Genomic DNA, 13,732 nt, shown 5'->3' on the forward strand with positions numbered 1-13,732 from the left:
TGACAGGTTGTCTAATGCCTCACTCCCTGCTTGGGGATGGCGGGTGGGGGTGACCCAGTTGGCTCCAAAATCAACAAGTGCCACCTCCTCTGCCCTAGACCTGTAGAGGGAGGGGGTTCAGTGAGCCCTACCCAAAGTCTCCATCTGCCCCAGGACCCCTCCAGCTCTGACTTGCTCTGTGTCTGGGGGAGGCTGCAGGGATTTGGGTCAGTGGGCCGTGAGTCACCGCAGTGGGATGTGCCCCTGACACCCTGTGCCGGGGCAGCACGGCTGGACTGGCTCTGCACAGGAGCTGGGGCAGGACAGGCTCAGCCCTGTCCCTGTCCCGTCCTGCCCACAGCGCCGAGGGAGGGAGGGCAGCAGCCCTGTCATTGCCCCGGGCTGGGGACCAGCAGTGCCATTGGGGAGCAAACCCCTCATTAGTGGGGACACCGGCCCGGACTGGGATTTATCGACAGGGAAAGCAACCCCGTGCTCGCCTGCGCTTCTCCATCACCCCCGGGGACACACGGCCATGCACACTGGGGAAGGCTGCCCCTTTTTTGGGCTCCAGCTCCAGGCTGCACCTTGGCCACACTGCCCAGGGCACAGCTCTTGGTGCCCTCTAGGACTCTGTGGCTGCCACTGCCTCCCCCAACACTGCCCTGGCTGCACTCCCAGGGCTCCCACTTGGAAGCCCCTGAGACCTGCAGGAGCTCCAGCAGTGGTCTGGGGTGGGGGGAACTTGGGGGCTACAGCCCAGGAGTCCCTCATGGCCACTCCTACGTAGAGCAGGGCCACCCACAGTGCCCATCACCTCCAGCTCTGCTGGTCCTGCCTGCATCGTGCCCACCCCTGTGCCGGGAGGGGATGGGCTTTCTCTGCCCTGACTTTAGTGAAGGGGGGCTGCTTTGGTTGGGGGGGGCTCAGCAGGCTGGTCCCAGGAGGGAGCGTGTCTGGCTGCTGCAGGGTGGGGGGGCTGCCCTGGGTCTGCATTTGATTTAAGGCTCCTGGTGCTCAGTATTTCCAGGTGATTTGTGTTTATTCGTTGTGTTCAAGCCCCAAAGGGAGCTGCCCTGGGAGCAGGGAGTGCTGGCAGCTGGAGGGGCAGTGGCACAGCACAGCCCCAGGCAGCACCCACGGCCACAGGGACCCCCATGGGATGAGGAGAGGGCTGGGGCAGGGAGGTGGGCAGGGGGTCTCCCTAATACACAGGCAGCTGGGCTACGGGGGTGCCCTGTGTCCGGCAGCAGGATCCCCACCACGAGCAACTGCGCCAGAAAAGAGCCAAAATGGCTTTTGGCAGCCAAACCCCAATGCCGAGGTCCTGCCAGTGCTGGCTCTTGGGTGTTGGGCAGAGACCCCCACCCATCAGCACGGGGAAGGGACCAGCAGCACACCCCCATGGGGGCAAGGGCTGCAATCCCCCCAGTGCCATTGTGTCCCAAAACACCTCAGCCCCAGGGCCATGGCTGGCACCCCTGTGCCGGGCACAGACTGGCACAGACCAGGAGCACTCGCAGTCCCTGAGCTGCCCAAACTGCCAGACCCCCCTCAGTGAGGGACACGGGCACTCCCAGCCCCTCACCCCGTCCCCAGGGCACCAGAGGCTCTGGCCAGCACAGGTGTCACAGCACCCACACCAATGAGATCCTGCTCAAAAACATGGCAGTTTAGAGGCTTTTAGGAATAGAGAGTGGGAGTTTTGGCTTTGGGGGTTGGACAGCCAGGGCTGGTGGTGTTTTTCTCCCTGGCTCAGCCCTTAACCAGGTTTTAGACCATCCTCACCTTGTTAAATCCAGCTGAAACAGCGACGAGGCCAGGCAGGGCCAGAGAAATCCCTGTGCTGATCCCCTGGCTCTGCTGGAGCCCTCCTTCCCCCTGGCATTGCTCCAAGGGTTTAGGCTTCCAGCAGAAAAGCCCCTTCCCATGTTTGTCCTGCCTGTTACCTTCAGATATATGGGGTTTTTTTAACCTACAAAGTAAAGCCCTGGCATCACAGGCTGGAAAACGCATTTCAGAGAAAAACGAAAAAAAAAAAAGAAAAATCATTTTTAATGCCAGCAAAACAGGCTGAACCAAAAGCCAAGAAGAGAAGGACCAAAAAAAAATCAATAGTTATAATTAGCCCTGCTACTTAACAGTGACAAGCGACACGCTGTGCATGGCAGCCGGGAATATTTCAGCATGAAGAAGGGCTGGTGGCCCTGAACCAGCTGCAAGGAGGTGCCTGGCTGGGGTCACAGTGGGGACTCTGGTGGCATTTGGGCACCAAATGCAAAGCCCTGCAAGGCTGTGCCAGCCCCGGCTCAGGGCTGGGGGACAGAGGGACCGGCCGGGCTCTTCTATTAATTTATTTTCCACACATATTTTAGCGCCGGTGCTGCTGCCCCGGGGCCCGGGAGCCGCGGTGGGAGCGGCGGTGAGAGAGATGCCTTTTGTGCCAGAGCTGGAGGGGAACACCGGGATTACAGCTAATCACCTCCTGGCAGCGCTGGAAGCAGACCTGGAAGGGAATACCGGGATTACAGCTCCTCTAATCACCTCCTGGCCGCGCTGGCAGCAGGGTGTGCTCGGATGTCCCCAGGGTGTCCCCCAGCCGCCGGTGCCAGGCGGTCACGGGCAGCTCCGCAGCCGGGACACCCCCGTGCTTGTGCTGCCTCCACCTCATGTGCTGCTGGGAGGAAACGCTGCTGCCCCAAAAACTGCCCGCAAAGAGGGGCTGGCAGGAAAGCTGCTGGTAACCACCCATGGCAGTAGCCAGCACCTGGCTGCCGTCACATTTCAAGGCTGTGAAATTTGTTTAGAGGGAGTTTTTTACATTTTACAGTGTTTCTGCTGCTGTGGGAACAACGGCTGCAGGGTGGGAGTGAGACAAACAGGCTCCCCCAAACGCCCTCAAATCCCTCCTGCTCCCAGCTCCCCCAGGACATGGGATGTGAGGGGCTTCCCTCCACAGGGGAACAGCAGCTGCACCTCAGCTGGGGACAGTACCCATGTAGGGCACCTGTCACCTGTGTGGGGCAAGGGAAGGCAAAGGCCTGGTGTGAATGGTCCCAGTGTGCACATGGGGCACACGGCACCAGGAGGGGACAGCAAGGTGGAGCTTGAGCTTCTCCTCCCCCTGTCCCTCTCCCATCCATCAGTGGCCACCACCCAGCCTTCAGGGCCCGTTCCTCCTCCATACCAGCACCCCAGTGCTGGCCCAGGTCAGGCTGTCCTGGCACAGCCATGGCCAGGGAACACGTGCCCGTCCCCAGGCACAGAGCAGGAGTGTGAGACTCACTGGGCTCACTGCAGTGCCCAACCCTGCACAGTTCTCACAGGGGAATTGTGAGAAGTAGAATTCATCACTCTTTATTAAAATAAAACCCAAACCTTCCCCAGAAAGGGTTCAGAACAAGGAGGGGTTTGGACTGAAAGATCAGGTTGGAGGGGGCTTGGAGCAACCTGGGGTAGTGGAAGGTGTCCCTGCCCATGGACAGGGAACGAGGTCCCTTCCAACCCAAACCAGTCTGTGATTCTTTAATGATCCTATGCAATTAAACAGACAAAATAATGAATAAATTTAGTTTTCATAACTCTCTGCTGCTTGCAGTGAGGTGGCAGCCAGAGGCTTGGGCAAGACTTTGGATTCTCCTCGCCTGAAGATGGATGATGTGGGGAGACAGAATGAACTCAATGAGGAGAGGGTGGAACATCCCCAGTGGACCATCCAGTGTGAGAAGCAGCTTAAGGAGGTTCATGGGGGAAGGGACGTGAGTTGAGGAAAGAGAAGCTGTAGCTGGAGGAGGTGTGTGGAGGGAGATGCCCAGCCCAGCACATCATGGAGAGAGAGCTGAACAGCATGGGTGGAAAACCCTTGGCTGGCCAGTCTCGATCCCTTGGGATCCATCTCCAAAGACAAGAACAACACAAGTGGGGAAGCTCAGTGGTCTGTTGTCGGGCAGGGTGTGCTGCTGAGCAGGAGAGCCCCGGCCATGGCTGGAGTGGCTCTGGGGCTGTGTCACACCAGGGCTGACGGGTGTTCCCCAAACCCTTGGGCTGTGGCTGACCCTGAGCACAGAGGGGCTGGGTGACTGCACTGAGGGGTGGTGGGGCTGGGCCTCAGGGGTGGACATGGCCATGGGACAGTCCTGCTCCAAGCACAGCCCGGATCAGAGCCCTCCAGAGAGCCCCTCCAAGCAGGGCCTTATGGAAACAGTGCCCAGCCCTCCTGAACAAGCACTGAGCAATCCCTATCCCAGTGGTGCTGTCCAAGGGCCACGGTGCCTCACACAGGAGCAAACACAGATCACAGACATGGCAGGTCATCACTGGGCACGGACAAAGGCAGCTCAGAGCTGTGGGAACACACACTTTGTGCAGCAAAGATGCCTCACACAGACAGCCTCACATCCCTCAGCCCTTCCCCCCCAGATCCTGCAGGAGGACTGAGAACATGCAGAAGGTGCCATGGTAGGGGCTATGTCAGTTGAGCCTCCACCTTGTTCCCTCCACAGTATGCACCTCCATTTTGGCAGCATTACCACATGGAAAATGAGATGTGCCACCCCCAGACGTTTCAATAACAAAGCTGTTGGCCCAGTACTGGGATCTCATTTTGTCCAACAGTTTATTCCAAAGTCTGTTTACACCAGTGCCATCCAAACTCACACTGTCACTCTGAATTATCTGGAGTTGAACTGAACCTACAGTTACTTTCACCTTAACTCCTGGATGATGGTGTTTATGGAGCCGAGGAGCTCCCTGAAGTAGCCGTCCTTGTCCCCTTCCCGCTGCTCCTCGGCCGCCAGCTCCTCGTACTCGCTGCGCAGGAGGCCCAGGGTGGTGCCCAGGGCAGGGTCCCCCCGGTAGTGCTCCCTGCAGAAGGCCATCAGCACACCCACCAGCTTGAGGACCTTCTCCCGGGTGTCGTGCTCAGGCATGGCCAGCAGGTTGGGAGCCACTGCACACCAGTCCTGCTCCACCACCGCCGGCACCAGCCTCACCTCCCGGTACTGCTGGATTTTCTCTTCCATCTGCTCTCCGTGCTGTGAGTCCTCAAGCAGCATCTGCGGGAAGTGGTGGAGCACAGATTAATATCCCTGTCAGAGAGAAACTCTCCCAGGAGGTGGCACGTGGTGGCAGAGGAGGATGCACACCTGGTAACACCTGCCTTGGACGGTGACTTGTCACAGAAGACCAAGACGAGGTTGTGTCCTGGTTCCCTGCCACAGGGGCTGGTTGCTTACCCTGGAAAACTCCCAGTGACTGGGGGTTTCTGTGTCCCATGGCCCTGAAAGGGCATGCAAAGGGCAGGAAGCTCAGCAGACCTGGAAAGTCTCTGGTCTGCTCTGGGCACCTGCAGCACCTCACAAACATCACCCACCACTGGGGTCTGTGCTGGTCCCACCACAGACATGGAGATCTCCGTGTCCTCCAGCCACAGCCAGACCTTCCACTCCCAGCCTGGTCCAGAAACACCCCAATACTGTCGGAGCCTGGTCATAAGGATTGACAGGAATGACACACTGGGGACAGTGAGGGACAATGCCAAGGAGACCTGCCCTCTCTTCATCCCCCAGAGAGCTGCCTGATGAACTGCAGGCAGGATTTGGGGTGACAAGGAGAGAATGTGGCAGAAAAAGGCACTCAGAGCCCCAGTGACTCATGTTTCAGCACCAAGAGCTGCCAAGGTGGTTTATGATTTCCAACTCAACCCACCCCAAATCTGCCACCCCCACTGGCACCCAGGGCTGTGCCACCTCCCCCATGAAGTGCTGGGATTGATGCACGGAATTCCCAATCCAAAGAACAGTGGAAAATCATTGTTTTAATGTAAACTTGAGAATCTGCCGGACTGTGCCCTGCCCCAGCCCCACAGAGCCAGGAACAGATGAGGCTGCTGTGGGGGGCTGCCAGAAGATGGGCAGCAGGATCAAATGGGAATGGTTTGAGTCAAAATGCCCACGTCCTCTCCTTCCCCATGGAGCCAACAGGATCATGTTAGAGTCAGCACCTGATAAGATTTCAGACCTGTGAAAATAATTTGCACCTTTACAAAGTCTCCTGGAAAATAACTGAGTTAACACAGAGGTGCTGCTCTGTGGTGCCTGCAACCCAGGTATTAGAGCAGCCATAATCCGCAGGGCAAATTGGTCATAAACTGAGCCAGAGTGGATTTAATTCCCATACTCTGGAGTCAGGGAAACGCACGGACTGAACAACAAGCCATGCCAAGGAAAGATGGGCTTTAAACTGCCATTTACAGCAGTAATCTAGGGTATTTGAAAATAAAACACTGCACATGGCAGGCTGGGCTCCAGCGAGGGCCGTGCAGCAGGGCAGGGCCTCTCCAGCACACAAGGGCACAGCGGTGCCAGTCGGGCCCTCGGCTCGGGGCTGGACACCAGCAGCTGGACACCACAGCCCAGTGCCCGCACTCCCTGCTCGTGTCCTTGGTGTTGTGTTATTTAAACACCCTCAGGAGGAAAGGGTGGCAGCAGCTTAAAGAAATGTAAAGGTTTCAGCTCGCTCTGGGCTCTCCCAGGCTCTCGAGCCCTGCAGTGGTGGCCAGAGGGCAGGAGAGGACTCGGCCCCATGGCACCAAGGCAGGGTTGGCCCCTCCTCACCCTCGTCCTGTGAGGATGCTCAGCATTAGCTTGGTGAGGGGAGCAGGTGGGGACCCCCGTGGGTCCTGTCCCAGCTCCTCACCTTCTCCATGATGAGGTCGTAGAGCAGTGTCACCACACGGACGTGCAGGGTCTCCATCCCCTTCTGCCGGAAGAGGCTCCTGAGCACCTGGAGGCCTCCCAGCTTGAGGAACTGCTGCTGGGCGTAGGGGAAGTGTCTCAGCATGGAGGACAGGGCGAAGAGAGCCTGGTGGAGAGAGAGAGGGCCATCAACACAGCGGGCACGGCCACTGCGTATGGCGTGGCCTCTCTTCACAGCACCCATGGGGACAGCAGCAACACCCCAGCCCACCTGTGCAGAGCTCCCTGGAAAATGCATTCCAATCTCTCCTTGTCAAGGGGGGCATCTCCAACAGTCCCCTTTGCTCCTGATCCCAATCCCCCCCCCAGAACCACGAGGCTGCCCAAGTTTGGGTGACTTGCACCTGAACCCCAACCTGGGCTGTCACTGTGTTTAGTAGATCAGTAACCCAGAGGGACCCATGACCAGCACCTGACAGACCCAATGCCATCACTTCTCCCTGCTCTCCCTCTCAGTCCTTGGTACAGAGCCCAGTTATGAGGTTGGAATGGGGTGAGGGGGGTCCAGCACCGCTCAGCAGCCTGATCCCTGTGAGATAACTTGGATGCCTGGGGTGATGCCCCTGCACCTACATAGTCAGAGGAGAAGACTATGATGTTCCCCAGCACCCAGCCCTGGCACAGGGCCTGTCAGGGTGCAGCACCACGTGCCAACAGCCAGAGGCCCAGCACCCCTTGGGCGACGCAGGGTTAGTGCCGAGGAGGCAATTAGGAGCCACTCTAATCCTGCTGGATCTCCCGCTGTCTGGCTTTGACAGCCGTGGTGGCAGAGGGGAGGCTGAGCCTGCCCGGGGCAGGGCACAGGGATGCTCATCTGGGCGCGTGCCAGGAGCTGAGCCGGCTCCTCCGCACACCGGGCTGGGCCCCGCTCCTGGACAGATCCGAGCTGACAGCCATGTCTTCCCCAGTCCCATTTGTTTCTATTTTCCATTTTCCGAGTTGCCGCTGGTGAATTTGAGATGTTTCTGTCTCCGTTTTTAATCACAGGCCAAAGGACAGGGGAGGGAAGGAATGCACTTTTGGCCTCGTTGTCGTGCACTGCTGTGAGCACCGGGGCGGAAAAACCACTGGAGCGAGAGCTGGGGGCGGCTGCCCTGTGCAGGAAGGGTCTGGGGCACTGACCTGTCCTTGGGATCCTTGCCTGGAGAGAGGTAGGAGACTGTGCACAGCATGGGAACTGGAAATTAAAGGCTTCTGTCCTTCTGAAAAAGGGGGTTCTTATGAGGGTCTCATAAGGCTGCATGTGACTGTGGACAGCACTGAGCCCATCCCTCTCACTTCTCCAGGGGCTGCCAGTGGGATAGAAAGAATTATTCTGGAGCCAGCACCCAGGGGTTCACAGTGATACTGGTGAGGGCCCCTGCATGCCCAGTCATCCCTCTCCACTCCAAAACAAGCTCTGGATTGAGCCAGAGGCATTCCTGGAAGGAGTTTCTGAGCATGGAGAATCCTGTGGTGCACTCTAGACAGATTTCCTCATATCCATGGCCAAATGCAATGGGATTCTCCAGCCTCTCCCATGCTTTTTGCTTGATGGAGAATTCTTCCCAGGGCCTAAGGGGAACACGTTTTTGGGAGCTTGTTATAGCCCAGGCAGCACTCGGTGGTGTGAGCGATGTCCCAGACGAACAGAGGAGCTGACGGTGCCCTCACCCTGCCAGACCCCTCACACAGGAGGCCCCTGCGTTAAACAGGGCTGGGGGGAGCAGCCAGGTAACGTTCCAGGGGTGGCATCACACGCTAAAGCGAGGGTAATGGGATCTCATGCTCCAGGGAGTGCAGCAGGAGGCAGGGCGGGAGGGGCAGGAAGCCCCGGCCCGACGGACAGCGCTGCACATTTGGCTGGGGGCTCTCGGCGCTGCTCGCTTGGCTCCAAAGCCTCTGCCCAAGGCAGGACACGGGGCTGGCTCCAGCAATTAGCTCCTTCCAAACGTCAGCTCCCATGTTGGTTGGGCTCTGATTGCTCTGCCTGCCGTGGGGACCCTCGCCTGTCCCCCCAGGGGGCTGCAGCACCGCACCCTGTCCCCGCGGGCTGTGCCTGTTGTGTGTGCCACTGCTGGCTCTGGGGGCAGACCCACAGCATCAGGGGGCAGCCAGCACTGCTGGGGGTGGGCTGGTACCCAGGGCCACCCTCCTGCACTCCTGGGAGCAAAGCCCACCCAGTTTGGGGAGCAGTATGAGGTCCCACACTCTCCAGATGTCAGTGACTTTCTGAGGAGTGTTTACATGGAGTTCAGCACAAAAACAGCTTTGCCCAGAGAGGCAGCCCCACTCACTCACCTTTTTCCTGACAGCCAGGGGTTGTTCTGTGGCCAGAATAACCAGGAGCTTCTGTAGTGCCCCCCCCTCAATGGCTTCGATCTGGACTTTGGGGTTGCTGCAGGGACAAAAGCAAAAGGCAGGTCACCAACAGAGTAGGGCACGGCAGGGTGGGAGGGAGCCTGCTCTGGTTGTACCAGCCATAGTGTGACAGCAGGACCAGGGCAGGGACTGTCCCTGTGCTGGCCCTGCTGAGGCCCCTCCAGGGCTGTGTCCCGTTCTGGGCCCTCACAGCAAGAGAGACATGGAGGGGCTGGAGCGTGTGCAGGGAAGGGAACGGAGCTGGGGAAGGGGCTGGAGCAGCAGGAGCAGCTGAGGGAGCTGGGGGGGCTCAGCCTGGAGAAAAGGAGGCTCAGGGGGGACCTTCTGGCTCTGCAACTCCCTGACAGGAGGGGGGAGCCGGGGGGGGGTCGGGCTCTGCTGCCAGGGAACAAGGGACAGGAGGAGAGGGAACGGCCTCCAGCTGTGCCAGGGGAGGGTCAGGTTGGACAGCAGGAGGAATTTCTGCCTGGAAAGGGTGGTCAGGCATCCAGGGAAGTGGTGGAATCTCCATCCCTGGAGGTGTCCAAGGAAGGCCTGGCCGTGGCACTTAGTGCTCTGGGCTGGAGGACAAGGTGGGGATTGGGCACAGGTTGCACTCAATGATCTGGGAGGTCTTTTCCAACCTCAGTGGTTCTATTCTGTTCTATTTCCAAAACACAGCAGACATGAATGAAGGTCAATCTACCCTGATCCCAAAACAAATCCCCCAGCTCCCACTGATCATGGTTCATGGTTATGGACAAGGTACCCCCTTCTCCAGGTAACCCCTGCACCTCAAACCCAGCACACGACTTAAAATGATGGCAGTGGGGCTGGGAAGAGCCATCCTGCCCACCCATCACAGCCCCACATCCCACCTGGCTTCCCCCAGCAAGGAGCCCTCTCCTGTGATTTCCCTCACAGCCATTAATCCTCTTGCTCCCCATCACATCCACTCCTCAACAGCTTTTACATTTCAGTTCTTTCTTCCCCCTCTCATCGCTCGCTGTGAACATGCTGAGTGATTGAAGTGCTGTGGTGCTGCAGCCCCCTGCCTCCAGCTCACCAGGAGCAAGGTCCTGTTTGCCCCCACCAATTACACCTGATGCCACCACCCACACAACTCTCACAGCAAGTGCTTTTCTCCAAGGACTGCAATGGCTAAATCCATCCTTCTGCCTGCAAGGACAAGCTGGAATCTCAGCTCTGGATGTGAGCAGCTGCCCAGGGACAGACAGACAGGCAGGCCTTGCCCACCATCTGCACTGCCCTGGGTCCAGCCACACTGGCACACTGCAAACCCACTTCTGGTACATCCTGGGAAGTGGAGGAGAGGTCAGGTGCTACAGGCTCCCTCCTTGGCAGGGCTTTCACAGTCGGAGCACAGCACACTGACTGTCTCCATCCCTGATCCTGGGTCTCTCATGCTCCGAGAAACAGCTCCAACTTCAGCCTTTGCTCCCCCCTGAAGCAGCAATTGCACAGTGCCCAGACAAAGGTCACTGATGCTATGACACACCCACAGCTCCCACTGCTCCCAGGGAGCTGCTGGAGCAGCCAGTGCCAAGCCCCCTCCATGAAATGAGAGAGACAGAGGCAGACAGGGTCACAAAGAAACAAAACCAGAGACAAACGGAGCTGGGCAGGGAGCAGCTTGGAGTTAAACCCATGGCTCACACAGCAAAGCACCACACTCATCTCTGTCAGCCAGCCTGCCCTCCCTGCTCCATCCAGGCTTTGTTTCTCGCACCAGGAGGAGCCACCCAGGGCTCTGAGGCAGGTGGGGGTTCCCAGCTGCCACTACCAGGCTGACCTCAGGGCAGGGCAAGGGGAGTTTATTGAAAGCCACCTTTGATTTCTCCTTCCTCACCCATTTGCTGCAGCTTCTGTAGTGCCTGGGTCCAGGTGGGATCTCACACACCTACCATGATGTGTTTATCCCCAAACTCCCCATGCCAGGAGGTGCAGCAGAGTCTCCTCCTGCATAAACAAGATGTTATTTTTCACCCCAATATGTTGTGTAAGGACCCAGCGATGGCATCTCTGATGGCCTGTGCTGGGCTCTGATTTGGGCAGTCAGGAGTAAATGGAGACAAACAGCCCTAAAACCTTCAGCTGCTCCCAGACCACCCCTGGCCCCAAGGCCATTTTCTCCCAGGGACAACTGCTGCTCTCATTCACCTCCAGCCATACCTGCAGGCACAGGGTCAGCCAAAGTTGTCCCTACAGGGACACCCCAGGGACACCCCAGGGACAGTGCTGCAGCCCTGTAGCATCTCATCCACCCCATCCAGCTGTAGCAACTTCTCCCAGGGCAAAGGTGGGATGAGCACACAGGTGGGATGGAGGGCCAACAGCTCCCAGAGCACCCAGTGTGGGCTGAAGACCCATCTCATACACCCCAGCCAGTGGAAAGGGCCTAAGTGTGACCCCACCTCAGAAGAGCCAGAGATAAGGAACATCCAACCTACAGAACTGAACAAATCCTGCACCTCCTTTGGTCCAGACGGATGTATCAGACACATCCAGGGCCTGTGATCCTCTGGGAACCTGGAGATGCAGCACCAGAAGGCAGCAAGGAACCACAGCAGTGAGAAGTGATACCTGTCCCAAGGTCACTGGAGGTGCCCTGGGCAGGGAGTTGGGCACAGCTGGTGCTGGATGGCTGAGCACAGCACAAAACCTCCTCCTGCAGAGGCTGAGCAGCACAAGCAGAGCTGTGGGGCTGTGGTCAGAGCCCTGGGCATCTCCAGAGCCGACCCAGTGACTGCAGGAGCCACACAGACACAGCCCTCCCACTGGGATGAGCTCTGCTGCCCATCCGGCAGGAGCAGGAATAAGGTTTTTCCAGCAGTGAGTTTTGGTCTCTGCCTTTGTCCAGGTTGTTCTTGTTTCTGTTTGAAGTTCATCTAGGGGAAGTCACAGCTTTGCCCAGCACACCATCAGCCACACCACCAGGAGGGTTTTCAATGCCGGGGCTCCATGAGCAGTGGGAATGAGGGGTGAAGAAACCCCACATGCAGTTCCAAACCCCAAGGAGGAGCTGGCAAATCCAACTAATCACAAAATGCAAGTCCTGGTCCAAAAGCCTGACCAAATTTCACATGCAAGTCACTCTGCATGATGAAGACCAGAGCAAGTGCAGAACAAGCTTGCAGGTAGGAACTCTGTGAGTGTAAGTGCACTGAAGGACAATCTCCTGGGCTGGAGACCTCTTAGTGCCATTCAAGGAAAACAGTAAGTTTGGGATGTCCAAGCTCTTTTGTCACATCTCTCTAAAATAAATAATAAGAACCCTTACAGCAAGGGACATGAATGAAATATTGGTATGCCTTTAATGCTTGGCTGGTCACCTGGAGGATTTGATCTAATTAAAATCTCTGAACCATGGAGCTTTTGGCAAGGAGCAGCTCTGGAAGTTAGGGAGCCTTCCTGGCTGGTAGGTGTGCTGCTCTCACTTCTCAATGCTCCTGTTGTTCAATGTCTCTGCTATCAATAGTCCTGGCTTCTAACTAACAAAAAAGCTCCTTTGAAGGTTTGGAAAACTCAGCCCAGATCTGTACAAATTACACTGTCAAGCCCAGGGAAAAGCAGCCTGAACAAAATAAACACAGTGAGACAGACTGTGGAGTGCTCTCATGGGAAATTCAACCTGTTAATCTGCTAATGGATATGGGATGGTGGCACCTGCAACAGAATTTGCTGAAATGGAATTCTGAGGCTGGGACAGGGGTGGAATACAGCCTGCAATGACATCCCATGATGCTGCAGTGATGGCACAGATTTGGATGTGCTCTAAGGATGAGATTAATCACTCTCATCCTGGGTAAGGAACAGCCACAAGGCTACAGGGACTTGACACAAGCACTGTGCTTGGGTTCAAACAGCTTCCTGAGAGAGACCCTGTGTGCTAAACAGCCCTGGTTTGCCCTGGGAGGACCCACCCCAGCTATGGGGTCACACCACATCCCCTCCAGATGTGGCCCTCACTGCACATCCGAGGTCCTTGTGGCTTCCAGGCACGCTGCTCACATCCATCACAACCATCTCTCAGTCTGTGGCTGAAGAGTAGCAAACAAGGCTGGATCAGGCTCATGGGACTGATCCATGCAAGGCACTGCCCAGGCACTGGGGCAGGCTGGGGGTGACATGCACACTGCTGGTGTTCACGCTGGCCAGGGTGTGTGCAGCAGGGGTGAAGAGCTTGGGAAGAGCAGCAGTAATCTCTACTGCCCACAGCTGACCTCACCATCCTCCCTGAGCAGCTCCTGGGGAAACTCTGTCCCTTGAGAGGTGGGCTCTGTTCTGTGGTAGGAGTTCTTGAACTCTGTGGGACATGTGTCATCCCTCCCAGACTGAGAGAGAACCCCTGGACAGCCTCAGGCACAGGCCACCAGACTCCCTCAGTATGGACCCTGGAGATGGATACCCCCTTTCCCAGGGTGCAGCCTGGCTCCTGGGGCGGTGACTTTGCAAACACAAATTTAAAGTGCCATTTCATCAGCCCAGCACTTCCCTCTTGGTGGCTGGGGAAGGTGACCTTCGGTTTTCTGCCAGTTCACATCTCCCTGAGTTGGAGTCAGAACTTCCCACAAGGGCTCAGACATTATTACAGTCATGGCTGGTTTGCCAGAGCACCACGAGCCTCAACAGGACAC

General features: G+C 57.4%; 1 protein-coding gene across 4 annotated transcripts in view; it reads right to left on the reverse strand.

Moving 5' to 3' along the window:
• Positions 1 to 4,570: 4,570 nt before the first annotated feature.
• The window catches only part of SIL1 (SIL1 nucleotide exchange factor), a 99,772-nt gene continuing 90,610 nt past the window's right edge, over positions 4,571 to 13,732 (reverse strand). For all 4 annotated transcript variants that reach the window (XM_032703250.1, XM_032703252.1, XM_032703251.1 and 1 more), the window contains 3 exons: positions 9,015 to 9,111; positions 6,676 to 6,840; positions 4,571 to 5,033 (listed from right to left, as the gene is read on the reverse strand). In XM_032703250.1, the coding sequence (XP_032559141.1) occupies positions 4,683 to 5,033; positions 6,676 to 6,840; positions 9,015 to 9,111 (613 nt within the window). In that variant the 3' untranslated portion in view covers positions 4,571 to 4,682. The remainder of the gene's footprint in view (positions 5,034 to 6,675; positions 6,841 to 9,014; positions 9,112 to 13,732) is intronic.

Source organism: Chiroxiphia lanceolata, chromosome 15, assembly GCF_009829145.1.
Source record: "Chiroxiphia lanceolata isolate bChiLan1 chromosome 15, bChiLan1.pri, whole genome shotgun sequence".
Classification (NCBI taxonomy): Eukaryota; Metazoa; Chordata; class Aves; order Passeriformes; family Pipridae; genus Chiroxiphia; species Chiroxiphia lanceolata.